This window comes from Danio rerio, chromosome 19 (genome assembly GCF_049306965.1).
Source record: "Danio rerio strain Tuebingen ecotype United States chromosome 19, GRCz12tu, whole genome shotgun sequence".
In the NCBI taxonomy this organism is placed as follows: Eukaryota; Metazoa; Chordata; class Actinopteri; order Cypriniformes; family Danionidae; genus Danio; species Danio rerio.
This window is the reverse complement of record NC_133194.1, coordinates 14,071,167-14,095,052: the sequence shown is the minus strand read 5'-3', so window position 1 is coordinate 14,095,052 and position 23,886 is coordinate 14,071,167. Positions and strand designations below refer to the sequence as shown.

The following is a 23,886-nucleotide window of genomic DNA, read 5'->3' as shown; positions in this document are numbered from 1 at the left end:
TTTTTTTTTGTGTGAACTAACCCTTTAATTTGAAAAAAAGCATGAAAAGTTTTACTAAGAGAATGGGATGTTTAATAAGAAAAAAGGTCCTACAGGGGGTTTCGTCATTACTAATAAGTCATCACAAGTCAATCTGAGAGATAGACAGAAGAGAGGTGGAAAAGAAGGACTGAAAGCTGAAAGTATTGAAAGCTGGAAGTATTTTTTTGTACTCACTGAGCTGGATGAGGCTTTGTGTCTTCTGAAGGAGCTTCCCTAAAATAAGTGATGTTCAGCACAAACACAGAGGCAGAACAAGACACAAAATCAACAAATGATAAATCATAAACAAATTAAAAACATGAAAAAAATGAATACATTCTTAAATAATAGTAAAAACAGTAAAAGAAAAATAAGAGCTGCCAAGGTAACATGAAAGCTTAATCATTTGTATAATGTAAAAACTGTTTATGTCATTTAGCATGATTGTGTAAACCTTAATGAATTGTTATTTCACCAAAGCAAATTTTATTGGCTAGTTTAATCATCAAATAGATGATTTTCCTCTTGTTCATAGAGGTATGCTGGAATTTGGACAAAAGAAGAGACTATAAGATAAATGATACTGTGCTACATTTTCTGAATTTTAACAGAAGATGCTTTCGTAACTTTTCGTTAATTTTAAGTGTAGACACTTCATCTTACAAATATATCAACATTGGCAGCCTGATAAATAGGTGGATGATTCAAAATAAACAACAGTCATGCATATACATAAACCCCAAAAAAATGTAAAAATCTGATCATGAAAAACTGTACATGTAAATGATAAAATCATAATGACAGAAACAGAACAGTTTGCCTTATCTGTGTTGTGATTCTAAATACATCTATCTATCTGTAACAAACAAAAAGTTAAGGTAACTAAAACTGATTGCAACAAAGTCCAAAAACTAATGAGTATTGTGAACTTAATTCATTTGAGTAAAAGAAGCAATGAGCACAGTAAAACGCGACAAATAAAGAGAACTCAAACCAGCTGAGTACTGTAAAACCCAGTAAGTTAAGATAACTTAAACCGTTTGAGGTAACTGATTGCCTCAAACTATTTGAGTTTAAAAAAAATGAATCTATATGAGTACTGTAAACTTACTCTATTTAAGTTGAAGTAATGAGGTATTAATGCATTACCTTCAACAATGAGTTCAAAACTCTTTTCAAATATGTAAAATTAACTTTCAGTATTTTTTGTTAACTACACTCATTTCATTTGACAAAGTGGACTGTTGCGTTTTACAGTGCATCCATCTATATATATATATATATATATATATATATATATATATATATATATATATATATATATATATATATATATATATATATATATATATATATATATATATTTTATTTTTTATTTTTTTATTCCATGGTGGCAAAAAAACTTTATTGATATATTTTGATGAACTAAGATCTCCAAGACTGGAATAATATAAGGGTGAATGATTATTATTTTTGTGAACTAACCCTTTAATTTGAGAAAGCATGAACAGTTTTAATTGAGCAAAAATACTGCATTAAAAGAATGGGGTGTTTGATAGTAAAAAGAGTCCTGCAGGGGGTCTCGTCATTATTCGAGAGCCTAATAAGAGATCACAGGTCAATCTGAGAGATGATTATAGACAGCGGTGGAAAAGAAGGACTGGAAACTGAAAGTATTGTGTATTCAACTGACTTATTTTAGTTTTATTTTATATTATGTACATTTCAGACTTGGGTAAGGTGTTTATTATATCATTATATCAGTTATTAAATAGTTAAAAAGTTATATTAAAAAGATGAATCATTAAATGAATACTTTTTAACAGTTTAAAGCAAAAGAAAAACATTAAACAATCCCATGAGTAGGTTGTGCCAGCACAGATTTATTTTTGTATTGTATTGTTAAGTATTTTATTTTAGTGTATTAAACTTTTGATATTAAACACATTGAAAATATTGCACTCTAAAAATGTTAAAAAAGGCACAAAGTACTGTACTGATATTTTGATATTTTAGTTAATTAATCCATTTCTTTATTGATTAATTTGTCTGTTAACTCATAAATTCTTAATTCTTAAATAATAAAAATAATAATAATAATAATTATTATTATTATTATTATAGTTGTTTTTATTTCTTATGGTGGCACAAATATTTTTTCCTGTATCATCTTGTGTTATATTTATTTATTATGTTAGTATTTTTTCCATGAGGATTTCAGTACTTTAGTGGCTTGTATATTTGATGACTGACTGAATAGTCATGAAATCAGTTCATTACTTGTCCAGATTTTCAAAGGTTAAGGTATTTTTCATACATGTACATTTATCTAGAAACAATACAGACTGGTGCTAAATCATGTTAAAAAAATCTTTACTATTGTTCTACACACTGCAATCTGTCTAAATAGTAGGATAATTGTACTACAGACTTACTAAGCACGTGTTACTATAAGTGTCAATCCTGTTACACAACAACCTCACTTGACATTACAACAGAATTACTCAAGAGTGAGACCTCGTAAAAGGTCATATACCACAGAAATTATTATATCTGGCATAATGATAAAAGCAATAAAATTCCCAGACTGTAATATGTTGACATCTTATAATCTGGGAGCAGTGAAGGTGTGAAATGGAAACTCAGTGTTTGGACTGGCCAGATAAACACTGCACCTCTTAGAATAAGTAAAGAGATTACAACCTGTCATCGGCCAATCAGCAGGGGCCTTTCTAAATGCCTAACGCCCGTCCTAGTACACAACAGCTCAGATGCAGAGATCAATGTGAGCGCACCTCTCAAGCATCTCTCACACAATCATGATTACTGCAGTAGCTAAAGTACAGTATGTACAGTTTAGTGTATGCACTAGTGTGGTTATACTAATTTTAGGAATCAGTATAAGTAATGCCAGCTTAAAGTGTCCAAGAAATCAAAACTAACCAAATGATTTTGTTAGCTCACATTGCTAGTTTTGGGCAGAACAGAGATGGGAAGTAACGAAGTCCAAATACTTTGTTACTGTACTTTAGTAGATTTTTCTGGTATCATTACTTTACTCAGTTACTTATTTTTCGGACAAATTTTTACTTTTGCCTATTACATTTTTATGCAAATATCTGTACTTTCTACTCCTTTACATTTCATGTTTTTGATGTGTTTTCGGTGACACTTTACAATAAGGTTCATTAGTTAATGCATTTACTAACATGAACTAATCATGAACAACACATGTACAGCATTTATTAATCATAATTGAACATTTACTAATGCATTAATAACATCTAAGTCTGTGCTTGTTAACATTAGTTAATGCACCGTGAGTTAACATGAACTAACAATGAACTACTGTATTTTCATTAACTAACGTTCACTAACATGAATAATTACTGTAGTAAATGTATTGTTCGTTGTTTGTTCATGTTAGTAAATGCATTAATTAACATTAACTAATGAACCTTATTGTAAAGTGTGACAGTGTTTTCTTGTCATTGCGCAATATGAACGCAGTTTTGATGCAGTCGATCTATTTTTCCTCATTGCGCGTCTGCGTGCTGCACTGCGCGGCCTGTTCAAAGTTATCGCGCACCGTACGTGGGCTAGTTTATAAAAAGTGGGAGTCGGCGAATTTAACATGACTGATGCTGCCCTGTTTACAGGGTAGTACGACACCTTTTTTCTCGTTCAGATCACGGGTAAACAAGAGAGAAACATTTAAGGTCAAAAATATGCCGTTTAAATGCTTAAGGCTTATTTTGTTCGCTTCCGATCATACTGCACTGGCTTTCTCTGGTCTTTCAATCTAATGCTGCGTAAAATAGTGCTTTTTTTGTAAAGATTTGTACATTTAGTACTAAAACAAACAAAAAACTTTATGTATTGAAATTTTATATTCCTTTATTTCTAAGAAGTTTATATTACCTAATACAGAATTTATGCTGTTTTTCCGTTTTTTATAGATTTAAAAAAAAAAAAAATTTATTGACTATATACGATAATATATTTTGAACAGAATTCAGTGTAAAATGTAAGAGATTATATATAAACATAGACAGGTCTACAGAATTATTTTTAGAGTGCATCAACATGAATGGCAGCTGTTGTTTTTGATCTAACAGTTTCAAAACTACATGCCAAATGCTGTGAGTTTGTGTCAGGATGATGATGCATGGGCCGACTTTTTAAGCAATGTTGTGAGGCTATATTACAGGGTGTGATGCTGCTTGGCTACTTTCATAAAATTGGCTACAAACATTTTACATAAAAATTATAAATGTCAGTTAGTTTATATTAATGTATCAATAGCATGTGTCACTCACTATCTTTCAGCTTAGTTCTTGGTTTATCAGGGGTCGCCACAGCAGAATGAACCACCAATTATTCCAGCACATGCTTTACACAGCGGAAACTCTTCCAACTGCAACCCGGTACTGGGAAACACCCATACAGACTCACATTCACACACATACTTACACTACTGCCAATTTAGTTACCTATTATTCACCTATACCGCATGTCTTTGGGACTGTGGTTGAAACAGTGACTTTTTACTTTTTTACCTTTGTACATTTTTGAGACTGTACTCCTTTTACTTAGGTACAAAAGTGTAATCAGTTATTCTACTTTTACCAGAGTAATTTTAAAAATTAATATCTGTACTTCTGTTTAAGTAAAGGATGTGGGTACTTTTGCCTTCTCTGGGGGTGAACAATTAATCTTTGCATGTCTTTTAGAAAAAAATCTTTAATTAAAATCTGTAAATGGGCCTCTTGTTTGTTTTCAGTTAAATTGTCAGATTATATAAATGTATATCTTAGGAATTGGGTGTGGCTAACATATTTAACCATGCCCCTTCGACTGTCAGTTTTGACAACAAACAGAAATGGTAAACAGAAGTCTGTTAGATTGTAATAACTAACCTTTTCCCCATCTTTCTGAATAAAATGTCCACTTTACTTCATCCATTCAGCTTGTGGTAAAAAACAAGCCACACCCACTGCTTTCTCATTTAATTTTCCTTTTTCATAGGAACTGCGTCACAATACAAAAAAACCCCCCAAAAAAACAGTCGCAGCTTCCAGTTCATGGGGACTTTAAGGTATAATTGACCCCAAATTAAAATTTAATCACTATTTACTCACGCTGACATTATTCCAAACGGTTGTGAGTTTCTTCCCTCTGTTAAACACAAAATAAGGTAGATGAAAACCTGTAACCATTGACTTCCATTGTATGAAATTATTATGCAATTACTGTTACAGGTTTTCAGCTTTCTTTAAATTATATCATTTTGTGTTCAACAGAAGAAGAAAAGAAGTTAAACCAGTTTAGAAGAAGTGAAGGGTTAGTAAATGAGAGAACTTTCAGTTTTGGGTGAACTGTCCCTTTAAATGTCGTGGCTTTTAGTATCAATTTTTGCTACACTTAAGAAATAAGATAAAGAAAATAACTGAAAATAGTTCTAACAACTAGAAAAGTTGTTTTAGAATGTCAATAAAAGTTTTTTTAAGAACAAAAGTTGTTGAGCAGTGATAAATGTCCCAAAATCCAAAAAAAAAAAAAAAAAAACATCTGTTATTATTGTTTATATTTGTATTTTAAATAAATATTTTTGAACTGTCATAAAATAAAAATAACAAAAATAATAATAGTAAGCAAGCAGCAAGAAGGTCGCTGGTTCGAGTCCAAGCTGGACCAGTTGAAATTCTGTGTGGAGTTTGCTCTCCCCATGTTGGCGTGGGTTTCCTCCGGGTGCTCCGCTTTCCCCCACAGCCCAAAGACATGCACTACAGGTGAATTGAATAAAGTAAATTGGCTGTAGTTTGTGAATGTTAGAGTGTTTAGGTGTTTTTCTATAATTCTAAAAAATAATTCCAAAATTCTGCTCTCTTTTTTAAGGTTGAACATCAGAATTTGATATTTTCCCGAAGTTTATGTCTGACATATTCCATTGATTTTTTTTTTCTTAGAATTGTGGGGGTAACTGTCTTAAAAATGCAAATTTGTGACATGAGTGTATTGTTACACCCTCTTGTATCAATATATAGCACTTGACAGTTCAGTGAACTGAACGGGGCAAATTGCAAAACCTATAAATATTTGCTCAGCTAAAATTAGTTCAGAAATCAAGGGCTATAAACTTCAGCACACTCTTTAGTGCCAAGTTCTGCATGTTGCTCAAAGCATAATCCAATGATTTTTTGAGTGCTAGGGGAGGGGGGTGAGACACTGCATGCCAAACACACTGCTTGTTCATACATTTCCAATTTTTTATTTTTAGCATTTCATAAAGTTATTTTTTTTTCAGGTTTTTTAAGTTTAGTGTTCAGGGTTTTGCAGGTTTAACCAGGTTGAATTTAAGACTTTTAAAGACTTAATTTCAGATTATACAGGGCTAAATGCTCTTTTTTTCCTGAATATCCCAGTTGGAAAAAAAATAAATAAATAAAATAATGAAAATTTAATACATTTAATAACAAAAAAAACAATAATAATAAAAAATAGGTCATTTGAGGAAACCCCCTTTGTACATACCTTTAGTTTTAATATGTCAAAAAAGAAAGATATTTGCATATTCAGACAAATGAAAATGTCTGTTTGTCTGTCTGTCTGTGCAGTTTTAAAGGGAATACAGTATAACCTCTATGACTGTTCATTGCAACACACAATCATAGTTACAAAACACTGCGACAAGTCCATTCAAACTTCAATTCATTCAATTCAAACTCTAAATAAAAAACTGAAGGCACACATGAGGCATGTGCTTTTATACAGACAGGTTGTCATTTGGCAGATGTGTTTTTCCGAAGCAAACTATGGTGTGCTAATTGCAGAGAAATTCCTCTGGAGCATCTGAGGTTAAGTGTCTCAGGCAAGAGCACAGTGACAGGCATTTCCTAATTCACATCTTAAGTGGCCCAAGCTGACACCCAATCAGCAACATTTATATTACAAGAGCACAAAAAACATTGTAGTTACTACACTACATTCTCCTAGAATCCTTAGTGAACTAAAAAATAAGCAAATAAATCATCAGTTCAATCATAAAAAGGAGGGAATCAGCTCTATCATGTTTTGTGTTCATTTATTCATTTTCTTTTCAGCTTAGACCCTTTATTAATCAGAGGTCGCTACAGTGAAATGAACCACTAACTTATCCAGCATATGTTTTAAGCAGCAGATGCCCTTCCAGCTGCAACCCATTACTGGGAAACACCCATACATTCTCATTCACACACATACACTACAGATAATTTAGCTTAACATCTTTGGACTTGTGGGGGAAACCGGAACACCCGAAGAAAACCTATGCAAACGCAGGGAGAACATGCAAATTCCACACAGAAATGCTAACTGACCCAGCTGAGGTTTGAACCAGCAACCTTCTTGCTGTGATGCGAGAGCGCTACCCACTGCGTTGCTTATTCACAATTTATTATTATTGTATTGTTTTTCTTTTCCTTTAAATTTTTTTCCACAAAACCAGTGTTGTAGAATCTCTGGACTGTCTGGACCAGTAATTAAAATATAAGAAATTTAAAAAATATCAAGTTATTAAAATTTCGTAAAATTCGTAAAATAAAGAAATAGTTCAACCAAATAGTTTAAACGTATCTCTATTTAGTAAAAAAAAATATTGTAAAATGATCTTCATCATTTCTGATTTATCTGGTTGCAGGAATACTAGCTATTAAATAATACCTTTGTTATTAGATATTTATTAACTTTTTATTGACCTGTATACCTAAAAGCTCTAAATACCCTACAAGTTCTCCTTCAACACAGTTCTATTTTAAATGCATCTGATTAGCTGAAAAAAATCTGGTAAGTCAGAAAAGTTGTTTTAATAGTATTTAATAATATGTTTTACTCCAGTTGACTAATACAGTTTTCCTCAGTCGCTTTGGTACATTTTTCAGATCAGAATTGAAATTGGCAAAACAGTAAATGAATTTCTCAAAACAATGCATACAAACAGCAAAACACCCTGGATTACCTGCTAAACCCAATCTCTTGATCAAAATTCTTAGTCATCTCTCAAAACTAAATATCCGTGTCAGTGTGTCAGTCATTGTGTCATTTTGTATGCATAAGAGGGGAGGGCGTTCTGATGTAAATATGGCTATTTTTTATTTTATTTTTTTTCTGTTTTACTGTAATTTGTTGATCCATCATGATACAGAAAGGAAAAGTCAGCACTGTATAGCACAAAGAAAACAATTAAACACAAGCAGAAATGTGAACATAGGACAATCTCCAAATTCAAAGCATCCAAGATCCACCTGGGTGTAATTTACCAATTGTAGAAAGATTTAGGGGGAAAAGTCTAATGTAAATGTATAGAAAAATGCATCATGACAAAATATTATGCCATTTTGCATGTAATGACAAACTATTAAAGGTTGTGAGGGATGAGACTATTCAACAGAGACCAACATAACAAATTTGGATCAGCATGACAAACAATTGATATTGTAGAAAACATCAGAGAACTGCACGTAATCATTTGCATGGATGTGCAAAAGCATCTGCAACTTGTTCAAAGGAATGAGAAACTGCTTTCTTGATGTGCACAAGTGACGCAATGATCTGAAGATTGAACAAGCAGTTTGGGAATTTCAATACTGATCTGAAAAAAACTGTGATTGGCTCATAGCTAGGGAGCGAACGGGCGAAGCAGTGGCGCAGTAGGTAGTGCTGTCGCCTCACAGCAAGAAGGTCGCTGGGTCGTTGGTTCGAACCTTGGCTCAGTTGGCATTTCTTTGAGGAGTTTGCATGTTTTCCCTGCGTTTGCGTGGGTTTCCTCCGGGTGCTCCGGTTTCCCACACAGTCCAAAGACATGCTGCAGGTGAATTGGGTTGGCTAAATTGTCCGTTATGAGTGTATGAGGATGACAGGCCCAGACGACAGGACGGCCGTAATGTGTAAAAAAGTCGTTATCTTATGGACAAGTCTAAAATGGCTTGTTCCAAAGAGCCGACCCCGCAACTATACAGGACTAAGGCCAAAGAAGAAGAAGACTGTAGTAACTAAAAACATATCACATGCAGGAAATAAATAGTCATTATTTTTTTTACTTTAAAAAAAATTTATAAGGTTTCCAATGGGGATCCAATTAGACTTGTTTGGTAAAGAAAGTCTCTCATATTACAGATCTACTAAAAAATTACGACAAAACATTACTTGAACATGACAAACATGACAAAACATTACTTTGTGCTACATTATGCTTTAACCATATAGGCATTTGCATTTTATTCAATAATATTACTAAAATTAAAAGGAAAAGTCAATGTTTAGGGGTCAAAAACTAGAATGCGTGGAGAACTACAAATATTTAAGTACCATTATTGACCGTTTTTTAAACTTCGAGGCAAAATCATTTTGTGTTAAAAAAAAAACGTTTTCACACTGGCCCCAATATGCTTACTCTTTTCAACTGTGCTTTTATTGAGTCTATTCTATCCTTCGCTCCGGTAGCATGGTTTGGAAGTCTGTCGCTTAAAAACAGGAATAAACTGAGCCAGGTTATTAGGTGGTCTAGATGGTTGATTGGTGAATCACAGCTGAGTCAGAGTTCCCAGTCAGAGGTCAAGAGCACTCTGAAGCAGGTTTTCATTCAGGATGTCAATGTACATTAGTGCATTTATCTTTCCCACAATCCTGACTAGTCCTTCAGTTCCTGCTGCTGAAAAACATCCCCACAGCATGATGCTGCCACCACCATGTTCACTGTAGGGATGGTATTAGCCTGGTGATGAGCGGCACCTGTTTTTCTCTAAATGTAATGTAATTTTTATTTGTAATAAATTTGCAACAATTTAAAAAAAATCCTTTTTTTCACATTGTCATTATGGGCTATTGTGTGTAGAAATTTAAAGAAATAAATGAATTTACTGTATTTTGAAATAAGGCATAAAAAAATGTGGAAAAAGTGAAGCACTGCACTGTAAAAAATATCTATTAGCTGGGGTCCCGAAAAAAAAAGTAAAATAACGGCCGTTAAATTACAGAAATTTACTGTAAAATAACCAATACAAGCTTATTCTGAAAACGTAGCCCTGCAGACGTTTCTGAAGGCTGCGATTTACGTAGCCAGAGGTACATATGGCCGCACTTAGTTTTTTTCAAGTGAATGCTACGGGGCGGTGTGACGCCGCTGGGCTGCCGGCTCACCTCCTCCATGTGAAGGGCTTTCCTGCCACAACCCCTTGGTCTGGTTAGCTCGTCGTGTTACGTTGGCGGAGCGGAGGCCATGGAAAAAAATGAGAAGTCGGCAGCGTTCGACGATCGGATTCGAGTCCGGAGAAGAGAGGTTCCAGAAATCAGGTGAGACAAAAAACAGAATCCAAAAAATATAGCGAAAGAGTTCGTAACGGGGCGAGAATGCGGTGAAATGCGAAAACGCGGTCAAAATCGGATGAAGGCTTTTCTTTTTCTGCACGGCTTGCGTAAATCGTCGCTTGGGTTTAGGGAAGAAGGAGGAGGAGGGTGGCCGGGATGGCCGATTGGCCGTTATACCGCCCAGTCAATTGTTCAGTCATTCAGCCAGTCGGTCAGTCAGACAGACGGTCGCTCGACAGACAGAATACTTACCAGATGCACTTCAGGTAAATAGACTCAATAATGAGCTATAAAATCTGCAAATTTCATGTGAGCCCATTCATAGATTCTACAGATTAAATTAATGAATAACATTTATAAATGGTGTGCCTAGTTTCAAAAAGGCCATTGAATCAAATGCACTGACATCTGAATTCAGCAAATAATGAGTTTTTTTCCAACACTAGTGTTTTATCAGAATGAAACACTGTTTCCTTCAATATCTGAGGACAAGCCTACCAGACTCCTCTTAAAGGAGATTGTGTGTGAACGACTTAATACTGCCATTATCAAAGCAGAAATGCAGATACAAACTAAAACATGTTGCAGTGGGTCTGCATTTACTTGATTAATACTTAACCAGTACTGGACTGACTTTGCAAAAACTCCCTAATCTTCATAAGAAGCCTCATTTTTCAATAGATCATCACTCTTAGCACTTAATGCTCAGGAGTGAGGGCAGAAGATACGGACATATGCTAGAAAGCACAGCGTCACCTCAGATGACCGTTTGTGCTCTTTTAGCACACACTGCCAAAATACATTTCAACATCAGCTGCTGATATTTGGGATGTGCAAAATAAAAAATACATTCAAAACAGCTAAACAGAGCAGACTGAATCGAAAAGATTGCACGTTTCTAGAGAGGTTAGGAAAAGTTAAATCGTTTTAAACTTTTCCTATAGTACATACTGTAGTAGTTTACAATGTTTTTTTTTTTAATAGACTTTTTTTACAGACAATAAAAGACGTAATTCAACTTTAAAATTAGTGTTATTGAAATAGACTAAACTAAACTAGACTAAAACACTTTTGGTGCTTTACACCTTTTTATTGGTCATTTTTTGTTTTAATATAAGGTCCAAGATTTAGAATAAAAGTTACTTGTTAAATGTTTTCTCTATTTAAAAACCATACAGTAGTAAAAGTAGCTTCACTTACATCCTATTGTGTGTTTTCTTGCACAACTGGATGTTGGACTCATAAAAAATAATAGTTTGCATTGGCCAAAACTGATTAGCTGAAGTAACACTAATGTGACAATCAACAGATGATTCGGCTTGGTCTTAAAGCCTTTTTTCAGTAGCTATTTTCACAATTTATGATGGCATAGCAGTCAAAATAGGACAAATGAGCTCATGTATGGGACAAATGTCATTGAGGGGTGGATCTTTTGAACCACCCGACCCCCTTGGCTTCAGGCCTGCAGTTTCACATCCTCCTTCAGAAATGTATGCTTTTATAAAAATCAAAATATAGTTATAATAAACATTAATAGTTTTCAATGTTAAATAAGTTCAAGTGTTAAATAAAACAGCATTCATTTGAAAAAATGCTTTTAAAGCTTTTAAAGCTTTTTTTTATTTAGAAATGTCTTTACTTTCCCTTTTCTAATAAATATAATGGATCATTGTTGAATAAATGTATTGATTTTCTTAAAAATAAAGCGACTGGGTAACAATATACAAAGAACTAAGATGAGTTTCAAGCCATAATCCAGACATGTTGACATTGTGCAGAACATTTTGTGATCAACTATATGGCTTATCAGAAATGGTGAACTTTGATTAACCTAAACTGAAAAACACTGTCTAGACTGTAGGGCTTTAAAAACACACACTGAAAATAAAAGGCCTTGAAAAGTCGGGGTTTCAAAATCGTAAAATAATAAATAAATAAATTCAGTGATGTGTTCTTATAATTGCATTTTGTTTTTAGTGTGAGGAACATTTTAAATCAGTATCAAATCATTTTTCATTATAAAGAACATTTTGTGAAATGAAGAGGTTATGGATTTTAAAAGTTCTTAATTTGTAGATCACTTGCCTTCCGACATGAGAGAAAAGGTTTTGTCAACTAGATTATTATTATTATTATTGTCAGATATTCATAAAGAATGGTCTTGTTTTTTGTGTTCAATTGTTTGTTTGATTTCGATTTTTTTTTCTTTTAAAGACCCCCTATTATGGGTTTTTGAAAATGAACTTCCATGGAGTGTGTAACACAGCAATAAGTGAATGAGAACATCCAGCTGAGGTTTAAACCTGCAAGTGCGCCGTGTTTAAAACTATTGATTCTTTAACTAAATAGTCGACTAGATGAGTTGAATAAATGAATTATGTTGGGTTTTGATATAAATCATCTCTAAATATGTTCTACCAGTTCCGGTAAAACCAACGTGCCTTTCCCTTCAGACACTAACGGAGTAGAATTAACCGGTAACTGGGAATAAAGGTTTAAAGGTTCACGAAACCCTCGAGTACTTTTTTGAGATTTTAACAGATTTGTGTGTGTTGAGCATCAGTTAAGACAATATTAGCACCTGTTAGCTTTAATTTTGGAAAAAATGGATAATTTTGAGCTGTTGTCAGCTAATTTCAGCTTCTGGGTTTAAAATGATTTTTGGGGCGGGATCAAAATCTGAGACGTAGCGTAAAACTGCAAGTGCAAAGATGATGCGTCGAGTTATTATTATTATTCATAGCAGAGCTTTCTTATCCTGTGAGAAGAGCCTGCTTCTTAATTATTAACCACTGCACGTGTTTTCCAAAGGCAAAGCAGACCTGCCAGTGCCAAGCTGTGAGACACGTTGATGACAGGGTGAGACCGTCATTTGACCAATCAGTGCATATTAGTTTTGCACTAAGGAGGGGTTTGGAAACAAATGAATCCCTGAATGAATCATATGGTAGTCTTGGGATAATTGTGTAAAAATAAATGCATATTTTAAGACAATGAAAGTGTTTTTTTTTTTTTTTTTACCTTGCATGCAGCCTGGTGTCGAAGACCCCCAAAACTAAAATATGACCTCTTATATTGCAAAATATTGGCTCTTTAAATGATATTCAAATGATCTTCATTATAAAATTGTATGGTTAGAGATAAAAGATAATATTTATGATGTATAAGGTTCCATATACTGTATAAAATAATACTTTAAATTGTTCTTTGGTGTCTACATAATATGTATGTGGCTTTGGTAAGTTCAAAAAATCTCCAGAAATGGTTTTAAATGCTTATTTATTACTCCATAAAATACCCCAAAGAATCAGAAGTTTCTTATTGACCCTATTTGAAACGGTCATGAATAATAATGAGCTCACAGAGACTGCTCACTCTCTCTCTCTCTCTCTCTCTCTGTCTTTTTTTTACTTAAGTGGTGAAGAGGCTTATATTAGATAGGATGTAGCTATTTAATAAAAATCACCAGAGTAACCTGTTTTGCTCCTAGGTTGTATGGTGGATAAAATAAAAAAGTGTATTTTGTTTTATTTTGGAGCTATATGTAAATGTAAACACACACTAGAAAAGTATTATTATTATTATTGTTATTATTATTAGGCGTAACTTTGGTGCAGTGGGTAGCACGATCGCCTCAAAGCAAGAAGGTCGCTGGTTCGAGCCTTGGCTGGGTCAGCTGGTGTTTCTGTGCGGAGTTTGCATGTTCTCCCCGTGTTTGCATTTCCTCTGGGTGCTCTGGTTTCACCCACAAGTCAAAAGACATTTGGTGCAGGTGCATTGGGTAAGCGAAATTGTCCGTAGTAAATGAGTGTGTATGGATGTTTCCCAAAGATAGGTTGCAGCTGGAAGGGTTTCCGCTGCATATAACCTCTTTTTTATAAGTTGGCGGTTCATTCTGCTATGGCGACCCCAGATTAACAAAGGGACTAAGCCGAAAAGAAAATAAATGAACAATTATTATTATTATTCATTCATTCATTCATTTTATTTTCGGCTTAGTCCCTTTATTAATCTGGGTTCGCCACAGTTGAATGACCCACCAACTTATCCAGCATATGTTCTACACAACGGATGCTCTTCTAGCCGCAACTCATACACAATCATTTGCACACATACATACATTATGGACAATTTGGGTTACCCAATTCACCTATACCATATGTTCTTGGACTTGTGGGAGAAACATTAGTAGTAGTAGTAGTACTATAATTATTACATTTACTTGTCGTTTTTTTTATAGGGGAGGTTTTCCGCACCTCCCCATTTTTTTATTCATTCTTCGTTTATTTGTAATTATTGCTTGCGGTCCTTTGGTATAAAACCCAATTAACTGATTCTATTTCTGAAGGCACATTGTGCATTTATCCTGCTAGTTTTGAATAAACTTTCAAAAAAAAAAAATTCTTCACTGCACCACTGATGCAAACATTAAACCCAATAAAATCAAAACATTTTAAGTAAAGTAAACATGTGCAGTCCAGCATGTTACACTAATAGCTTGAAGCAAAAAATATATGTAAATTAATAAACTGTAAAAAACCTGATGATAATAAAAGACAAATGGTTTGTTACCATTAGTTCCTAAGAGTCTTAGTATTCTGTTGACAATCATGCACATGGCAGACGTGTGCCACCGTCTGCTACTGGCCTACAAACAGACCTGAGCTACACTGGCACTGAACGAAGAGTTCACTGGGTTCATTACAGCCTTGGAAGCTGGAGCCAACTGGGCCACTCCAGTAAATATTATTTCTTCTCTCTCTCTCTCTCTCTAAACAGAGAGATGACTGCATATACGAGCTGATATTAATGGAAAGAAGCAGAGTCAGAGAGCCAGGCTGCTAGATAAACAGATGCTTAATAATGGGAGACTTGAAATAAATGTTTTAAATTTCCAGTGCTTCAGAGCCTTGAGCAGTTTATTTATAGCTGAAGTTCACATTGTCTTATGTGCAGTGTTGAGAAATAGATACAGATATAGCATAACTACATTTTTCAGCAGTTTTTCTACAGTAGCTTTCCCAGTAGATACAGTTGAAGTCAGAATTATAAACCCCCCTGAATCATTAGTCCCCGTTAATTTTTTCCCCAATAACGTTTAACGTTGAGATTTTTTCAACACATTTCTAATCATAATATTTGAATAACTCATTTCTAATAACTGATATATTTTATCTTTGCCGTGATGAAGTACATAATATTTGACTAGGTATTTTTTCAAGACACTTCTATACAGCTTAAAGTGTCATTTAAATGCTTCACTAGATTTATTAGGGGTAACTAGGCAGGTTAGGGTAATTACGTAAGTTATTGTATAATGATGGTTTGTTTTGTAGACTATCAAAAAATAGCTTAAAAGGGGCTAATAATTTTGACCTTAAAATTTTTTTTATTAAAAACTTTTTAATATGCTATTATCCTAGCCGAAAACAAACTTTCTCCAGAAAAAAATTAATAAATAATAATATTTTTATCAGACATATTATGAAAGTTTCCTTGCTCTGTTAAACATAATTTGGGAAATATTTAAAAAAGAAAAAAAAAATCAACGGGGGTTTAAAAATGTGTAACTACATTTTTACTTTTTTTAAACTTTTTGCAAGATTACATACACTGTAAACCCTAATGTTGTCTTTACTTACACAATTAAGTAAAGTTGACTGAACATAACTTAAAATTAAGCATTTTTGTCCTATCACTTAAACTATGAGTTAATTTAACTTATACCATGAAAATGCATAAACTTAAGATTTCAAGTGTGTTGAGCTCAAAATCATGATTAATCCTTTGAAAAAGTAGGTTTTTTTCACAAATGTAGTCTTGACTGCAAAATTCTAATATGTGCAACCTTTTAAGTGCAAAGTCTTTTTTTTAATCGGACAACAATGGCTTCAGGTATAATTATTCATCATAATGTGAATAAATGGCTAATTATTTTTTGTTAAAAATTTATTTCATAGTATAATATATATATATATATATATATATATATATATATATATATATATATATATATATATATATATATATATATATATATATATATATATATTTAAACTTGTTGCCTCAATAGTAAAACTTAACTCACTACTAAGTTGGGTGCACTGAACAATTTAAGTATAGTCTACAAAACCGGCAAGTTAAATAAACTTAAATAAGCAGGTTTTGGGAGACTCTATTACTCTATTAATTGATTTAGTTTAGTCAACTTATTAGGGTTTTCAGTGTACTAAAATCATATATTATATTCGTATGTTATACATATCATGCTTTTTTGCTTATTTATTAATATATTACTGTGAACTAACAATGATTGAAATTGAATTAGTATTCCAAAAATTGCTAAGTAACAAATGCTTTAAGGGATTGATTCAATACAATTTCTTACAATTTAGAGAATATACTACTCTATGTTTACATACATAAGTTATTTACTAGTTCCCCCAGGAGTCTGTGAGTTTCATGAGATCAAAAAAAAGAAGAATCATGTGTGAGATGTGCATGTATTTTCACAGCAGTCTGTTTGAAATATCTGAATACAGTGTAAAAATTAAAATTATTCTTTCATATCATAACTGTATTGTTTTTAATATCAAATATTTAACTTACAACAATCCTCATTAGTGCTTATTCCCTTATTTATTTGTAAATGCATGTTTTACCAAATTATTTACTAAATTGTCCAGTTCTGTAGCTAACTATTTTTTTTCAATCGGTAGTTTGAGAGTAGCATATTTAACTGATGAGTAGCTTGTAGCGTAGCAAACTACCAATTCAGATTAGCTTCCCCAACACTGATTGGTTAAGTCCATTGTGTTGCAGTGGTTGAGCAATATATAAATATCAGATGACTTGTAAAACAGGTTTGGAACTGCTCATGATCATATGACTTTCATACAGATGCTCAGATTTAATTTTTTTATTCACACACATCATTTTCTTGGCTTATTCCATAATTTTTCAGAGGTCATCACAGTGGAATGAACCATCAACTACTATGGCAACAGCAGATGCCCTTCCAGCCAAACACCCCACACTCTCCCATTCACACATTAAAGCCCATTTAGTTTGATCCAATTCACCTATATTGCATATTACAGGGAGCCCACACAGAAACAGGCAGAACATACATACTCCACACAAAAAGGCCTCCGGGTTCAGCTAATGTTTGAACCAGCAACCGTCTTGTTGTGAGCGACCATGCTGCCCTTTTCTATTAATTGAAGCACATTTTGCTCTTTTGGATCATTCTTAAGTCTTGCTGGAAAACATAATAATCAGGGTTGAAAGTGCTGCTATATTTAAAACAAGAGGCCAACTCTCCATTCTGTGCACATTTTTTTTTATTAGAATTTTGTATAAAAAATAAATAAATGAACAGCAGCAAATGTTTGATCCTTACTACCCTGCATGAATTATAAGAACCTTGCGCTTCAGTGGACCTTTTAGAATAAACAATATTCTCATTTAATATATTGCTTCATGTTTTTAAAGCCAGAAACAGTGCTTAATTTAAGTCTTAATTATCGTGCTGTATTTCACATCCATAAATTATAAGTAAAGCTTAATTCAGGATGAAATTTTATATTTATTATTAAAATTATATATACATACATCAGTTCTGTCTGGTTCTTGAATCTGATTGGCTGATAGCAGTGCGATATTTTGCCAGTAACATTACACAAAGGCCTCTTCACCCTTTACCTCTGTGTATTACTCTGCTCACATACAGCAAGCAACAAGCAGGCTACAGTTTGACAAATATTACTGTTGTTAGACAACAAAATGTACTTTTGAGGCTTTTTAGTCGAGAATGTAGTTGTTTAAATTCCAACTATGCAGTTTATTTGTAAAAATGGTGCCTATTTTAAAATATTTACAATTTCTGAGACCTCGTTGGTGGTTAAAGACGGTTGACCTTGTCTATCCACAAGATGGTGCCAGAACAGCATAATAAGCCCTTGCTCAGTGTGTTTTCTTGAGCGCGAATAAAAAGCTGAAAAACGGAAGCCCCGTGATTTTTAAAGTGGAGCGGATAGAGTCAATAAGAAGCTGGATTCAGCCTTGTCCCTCCTTATCGCAAACACAACAGCAGTCTGGTGAGAAATCTCTGTTGACGGATTAGCCTTATAATCTTAAAATGTGAGCAAAATGTGCTGTTTTGTCATCACCTTAAGGGAGTCACACACCAGAAGCCCCGCTTCTCATTACGCTATAGAGAATCATTCAAATACAAGCTCTAAAGTGACGTTGGTGAATTAGTAACGGCTTCTGCTGTTCTGACGTCAGCTGCAGATGTGAATGAATGGCGGAACAAAGTAGTTCCTAATACAAAAGGGTTTGAGACTCTCTGTGTTTGATTTTCTTTTTTATGTACAAGATTGTGCCATTGAGCTGCATGTTGTATAATCGCAATGTCACACTCGTAGCAGTGTGCTATGGCTGTATATCAGCACTGGTAGTGCGCTAAGGGACTATATATATATATTCATTCATTCATTTTCTTGTCGGCTTAGTCCCTTTATTAATCTGGGGTCGCCACAGCGGAATGAACCGCCAACTTATCCAGCAAGATTTTACGCAGCGGATGCCCTTCCAGCTGCAACCCATCTCTGGGAAATATATATATATATATATATATATATATATATATATATATATATATATATATATTTTTTTTTTTTTTTTTTTTTTTTTTAAGCACTGATAATCATCTTGAAAATAAATCATATTTAATTAGTAACAGTATTAATAACATTAATATATTCTGCACAACTACTTTGTCTATATTTAAACCTAAGCATCATTTTTGAGCATGATTACTCTGAAAGATCAGATTCTACTACATGTTATAAAAAAAATCTTTACAATAAGACATAAACAAGGACAACAGCAATTCTGTTCCAGATGCAGATTTACAAGTGTTGCATGTCACACTGCAGGACACCGCTGTCACTGCTTGATCAACCACCTCTCTATAACTACAAGAAAAACAGGTGCACCCTTGCAATTACTACAGCACGTCAAGCAAACACCAGCACACAGAGAAAGGCTGATCTTTCTGTCAGCAAACACCGCGCTCATACGTGCAACGACTCTGGAGAAAACACACACGCACGCATCCGCACACACGCATCCGCACCGCGAGCACGAGTGGACAGCGCCGTGGTGCTGAAAACACCGCGCGGAGCTCCAACTGCAACCGCAGTCGCGCAAATACAACTGTCGCGTTAATGTTTAACGTCTGACCTATTCGACTGCACGCATTAAAACGTGTAGTAATCTCTGGTAAACGGCAGCTGATGGGATTTTTAGCGAAGATGGCGCCCACAGCAAACCCAGCCCACCACAGCCGCACGGAATGACCATAACTGAGACAAAATACTACAAGCACGAGCCACGGAAACCTCCGAGGCGCGTGACATTGACCTCTCAAGGCGAACCCGGCTGTTTTGTTCGGGCTCGCCTCAACAATAGCCTAATATTGACAGTCTACGTAAGCAGACGTATTAGATTTCAGGAGACAGTCATGCTTGAAAATGACAGGGAGCGTTTTTAAAGAGACAAATGCAGCCATCATCCACGAACCCGAGACTGCAGCACTGCTAGCCCGCATAGAGCCCTCCAGCCTGCTCGCCCCCCGTTTACCCGCAGATATCGTTCATTCAGGAGTCACACTTGTGTTGATCGAGGTCAAAAACAACCTGAAAACCTAATCGTATTATGAATTTGTAATGCAGTTACTGCATTGTATTTCAATTGTGCTGTAATTTGGTGACATAATCATGTATTTATGTAATGTAATGTATAAATAATGTATATATACAAGTATTTAAATGCCAGATTTTGTTGTCAACAATCCAATTCAAACATTAATATTCAAAATTATAGTAGCCTAACAAAAATGGACAATGAATGGATGATTACATCTTAGTTCAACTCAACCTATATGATCTAATTTGAAGCCTTATTTGAGTCTTGTAAACATTGTTAATCTCTCTGTGTTGCTAGCATAGCTGAAATATTGAATTTGCTTTGTGTTACAATCATGCCAGTGGCTGTGCATATGTGTATTTGTGTGTTTCATTTGCCATTTATTTGCTTCATTTCATTAGGCCTGTACACAAACAACACATGTGTGACTGCTTTTCACTTCTTACTTTTTCAGATGAAGTCCATGATTATTTCTTTTAATTTTTACTGCAGCAAAAAATATCCCATTCTGGTGAAGTACCAATCTCTAAACTCTTCCTTTTTTATCTTTGGTTAGTCAACAATGACCAAACCACACCACAGAGTTAAGGGTTGCTGAGCAATCTCCATCAGCAGGCTTACTTCAGTGTGGACTGCTCCTTCTCCTCCTCTTTCTTCTGTCTGTCCATGACCGAAAGGATGATCTTCCTCTCCTCCTCAGTGAGGTGGCTCAGGTCTGGCATGTCCGGCGGATCAGGAGCCACAGGGGACGTGGCCGGGGCCGGGGCACCCCGAGCTGACATTTTCAGGTCTATGTGCTGCTGAAAGAGCAATGAATGAACATTAAATGCATCTGCAGAGAGACATGTGCTACTGTTTGTGTTTATCGGACACATAACTGTAGGTTAGCATCTAAATGGCGTGATTCTGAAGAAATGTTGCACTACAGTAACACACAAGCTCATCTGTGAGACCAAGCTGCTGTATGTTCAAGGTAGACATTTAGCACACTATTAACGATAATCGATATAACCCCGTGACAGCATGGGAAAACGAGTGTACACAATGTAGCTTGTCACGCCGGCTCATAAAAACAAGCATCTTCTGAGAATTAGGTGTAAAACCCTTGGGGCTTCTCGCGTTACATGCCTGTTTCCGGGCATCCCTCGCATGCCTGTCGAATGTGTGGAGAGAAAACGAGTGCTTGCCTTTTATTTCGCAATCATGGTGAATGCAGTCTAACCCATGGCTGCTGCCGCTTATGGAGAGCTCTCGCGCATCGTCCAATGGCAGGGCGCGCGGTGCCTTATTGCGGTTCTCGGCGTCCTCGCTTCCGCCACCGTCCTCCTGATTCCCTCCTGGTCGCTGCTGTTAACTCCAAGAGATTTCTTGAATGCACAAAAATGGATGCGGTAGGGGAAACGGTCCGATAGGAGAGCGAGGCGGAGCGACGGTCTTACGTAGGACAAAGATCAGATGGTCCAGTCGCACGGGCGGGGGCAGCGGAAGTGCGCGCGCCCGGACACATTCATTGACAGGAGGCGTGAGAGGAGCTGTGATGTACTGTAGACTATAGAGATGATAAGTCATCATCACTTGTTACAGTTTTATGTCGCAGAAAGCAATTGGTTAAATGATCCACGTGTTCCTGGATGACAATTGCGAAACGCTATTAGACAAACCCAAAATGAATAACTTTAATAATTACCATCCAAATGGCAGATGATTATGAATAGGGTGTAAATAAACCATATGTAAATATATTTTGACTTTCTTCAAAACTGTAATCTGTTCAATCTCAAAAGCTAGGAGTTCTATCTATCTATCTATCTATCTATCTATCTATCTATCTATCTATCTATCTATCTATCTATCTATCTATCTATCTATCTATCTATCTATCTATCTATCTATCTATCTCACTATATATATATATATATATATATATATATATATATATATATATATATATATATATATATATATATATATATATATATATATATATACATATATATCTTTCATCCATCCATCTATCTATAATCTATATATGTATCTATCTACACTGTAAACCTCAAAAAGTTAAGGTAACCCAAACCATTATCTATCTGGCTGTCTATCTTTTTAAGAGCTTTTAAATCAAGTTCATTAAAAAAAGAGAAAGAAATCCAAATTCATAGATACATTATACGTATAAAAATTTACATTTTCTAGAAGCAGGGCAAATGTTTTCAACACTGATAATGATAAATATATTTGAACATTGAATATCGGAATGATTTCTGGCAGATCATGTGACATCACAAAAATTAACTAAATTATTTTGACAGAACACAATTTAACATTGTTTAAACCAATGTTTATATTATATTTTACACACACACACACATACTCAAATGCAGACTTGAACAAAAACAAAAGTAATGTAAAACTGCATTACAATAATGTATATTTTACTTTATTAACTCACTGTACAAAGAAAACAAAAGATTATTGCAATTATTATACAATGGGGCAATTATGATTTGACATGGTCAAATCAAATCATAATTTCTTTGCAATTTGTAATAACAGAGATTTGTGTCTATAAGCAAAAGAATTAAAACATTATTACATAAAAAATAAAATTATTAGCTTTTTATGCAGACTGTCTCATTTTAAGCTATTTAGGTTTAAATGTGCACCATGTTAGTAATAAGTGTAACATAAGAATTTTTAAAAAATACTTAAATCACCTGTGTCTCTCCCTGTCAAAATTATTGCAATAAAATAGCCTATCAAAATATGATTTTTTTTTTGTGATCTGATACATTATACTGTAAAACTCTTATTTGTCTTTAAATTCCAATAATTTAAATGATTGACTCACTTTGAACATTATCTTTTTGCACACTGTGATTCTTTTTATTTGGTCACTTTTTAGCTAATTTTCCTCCTTTAATTTGGTCCTTTATTTCATCCCTTTATTGAATTATATATTCATTCATTCAATAACGCATTACAATTTGAATCAATTTCAAATTATAATACAATTTATCTACTAAAATTATAAGAATCAAAGGATATTACTTAATGCACAAGCTATTAACCTAAAAGGACATCAATAGCAACTGTTGTACTTTTCATACCTAAAATACCACAGCAAATATACTCATTGTTGGTTAATTAGACAAATTCATCAACTACTGTTAAATAAAAAAGAAAAAAAAACTTTAAGAAGCATTACTTTATTTTAAATTTAAAATAATAAGAAATTACGATTTATACTGGTGTGCAAAACTAAATTAAAATGTTTACTCACAATTGTTCACAATTGCACTATGATAAAAAACTAAATTATCTAAAATGTGTCCAAATTTCTGTACAGTGTATATAAGAATTTAAGTATGCAATAATTTATTCATTTCTGCAAAATGGACACTATGTTGACACCTATAACCACATTACTCTTAACTGTAAAGCAGTAAAATAATATTGTTTGTTTTCTGTAAAACTGTTTAAAATTGTATGTAGCCTATGATGAATAGCTAGATGCAAAGCTTGAATCAACTGAAATAAATTAGGCTTAATACTATAGGCTTATAAAGTAGGCTAGCCATAGCCTGCTGCCATCTTTAGTTGTAGGCTATATAAACCAATGATATAAACCAATTTACTGTAACTATCCCATATAAATAGAATGTTCTGGTAAATAAAGACTATACTCCGTCTCAAAAAACTGCATACATACACAGATTTCCAAAGCCTGTGGAGAAGTCTGATCTCTGAATGACGTCACAATATATGTTGAGGAGATTCGCTACGTTTCCCCGCCCACTAACATGCGTC

The 23,886-nt window shown here is 34.1% G+C and overlaps 1 protein-coding gene and 1 long non-coding RNA gene across 44 annotated transcripts in view; one reads left to right on the top strand and one right to left on the bottom strand.

Annotated features, from left to right (window-relative positions):
* rims2b (regulating synaptic membrane exocytosis 2b) overlaps positions 1-21,453 on the bottom strand; it is a 254,309-nt gene extending 232,856 nt beyond the window's left edge. For 36 of the 43 annotated variants that reach the window (XM_073931572.1, XM_073931582.1, XM_073931580.1 and 33 more), the window contains exons 1-3: positions 21,267-21,453; positions 20,701-20,876; positions 217-255 (exon numbers count right to left, since the gene is read on the bottom strand). In XM_073931572.1, coding sequence (XP_073787673.1) covers positions 217-255; positions 20,701-20,861 — 200 coding nt within the window. In that variant the 5' untranslated portion in view covers positions 20,862-20,876; positions 21,267-21,453. Of the gene's footprint in view, positions 1-216; positions 256-20,700; positions 20,880-21,266 lie in introns of all 43 variants that reach the window. The other 7 variants (XM_073931581.1, XM_073931575.1, XM_073931579.1 and 4 more) reach the window with 2 other exon arrangements.
* LOC141379031 (uncharacterized) overlaps positions 1-21,814 on the top strand; it is a 58,980-nt gene extending 37,166 nt beyond the window's left edge. The window contains exon 3 of the long non-coding RNA XR_012394953.1: positions 20,636-21,814. This is a non-coding gene — a long non-coding RNA (uncharacterized lncRNA). The remainder of the gene's footprint in view (positions 1-20,635) is intronic.
* The last annotated feature ends 2,072 nt before the right edge of the window (positions 21,815-23,886 follow it).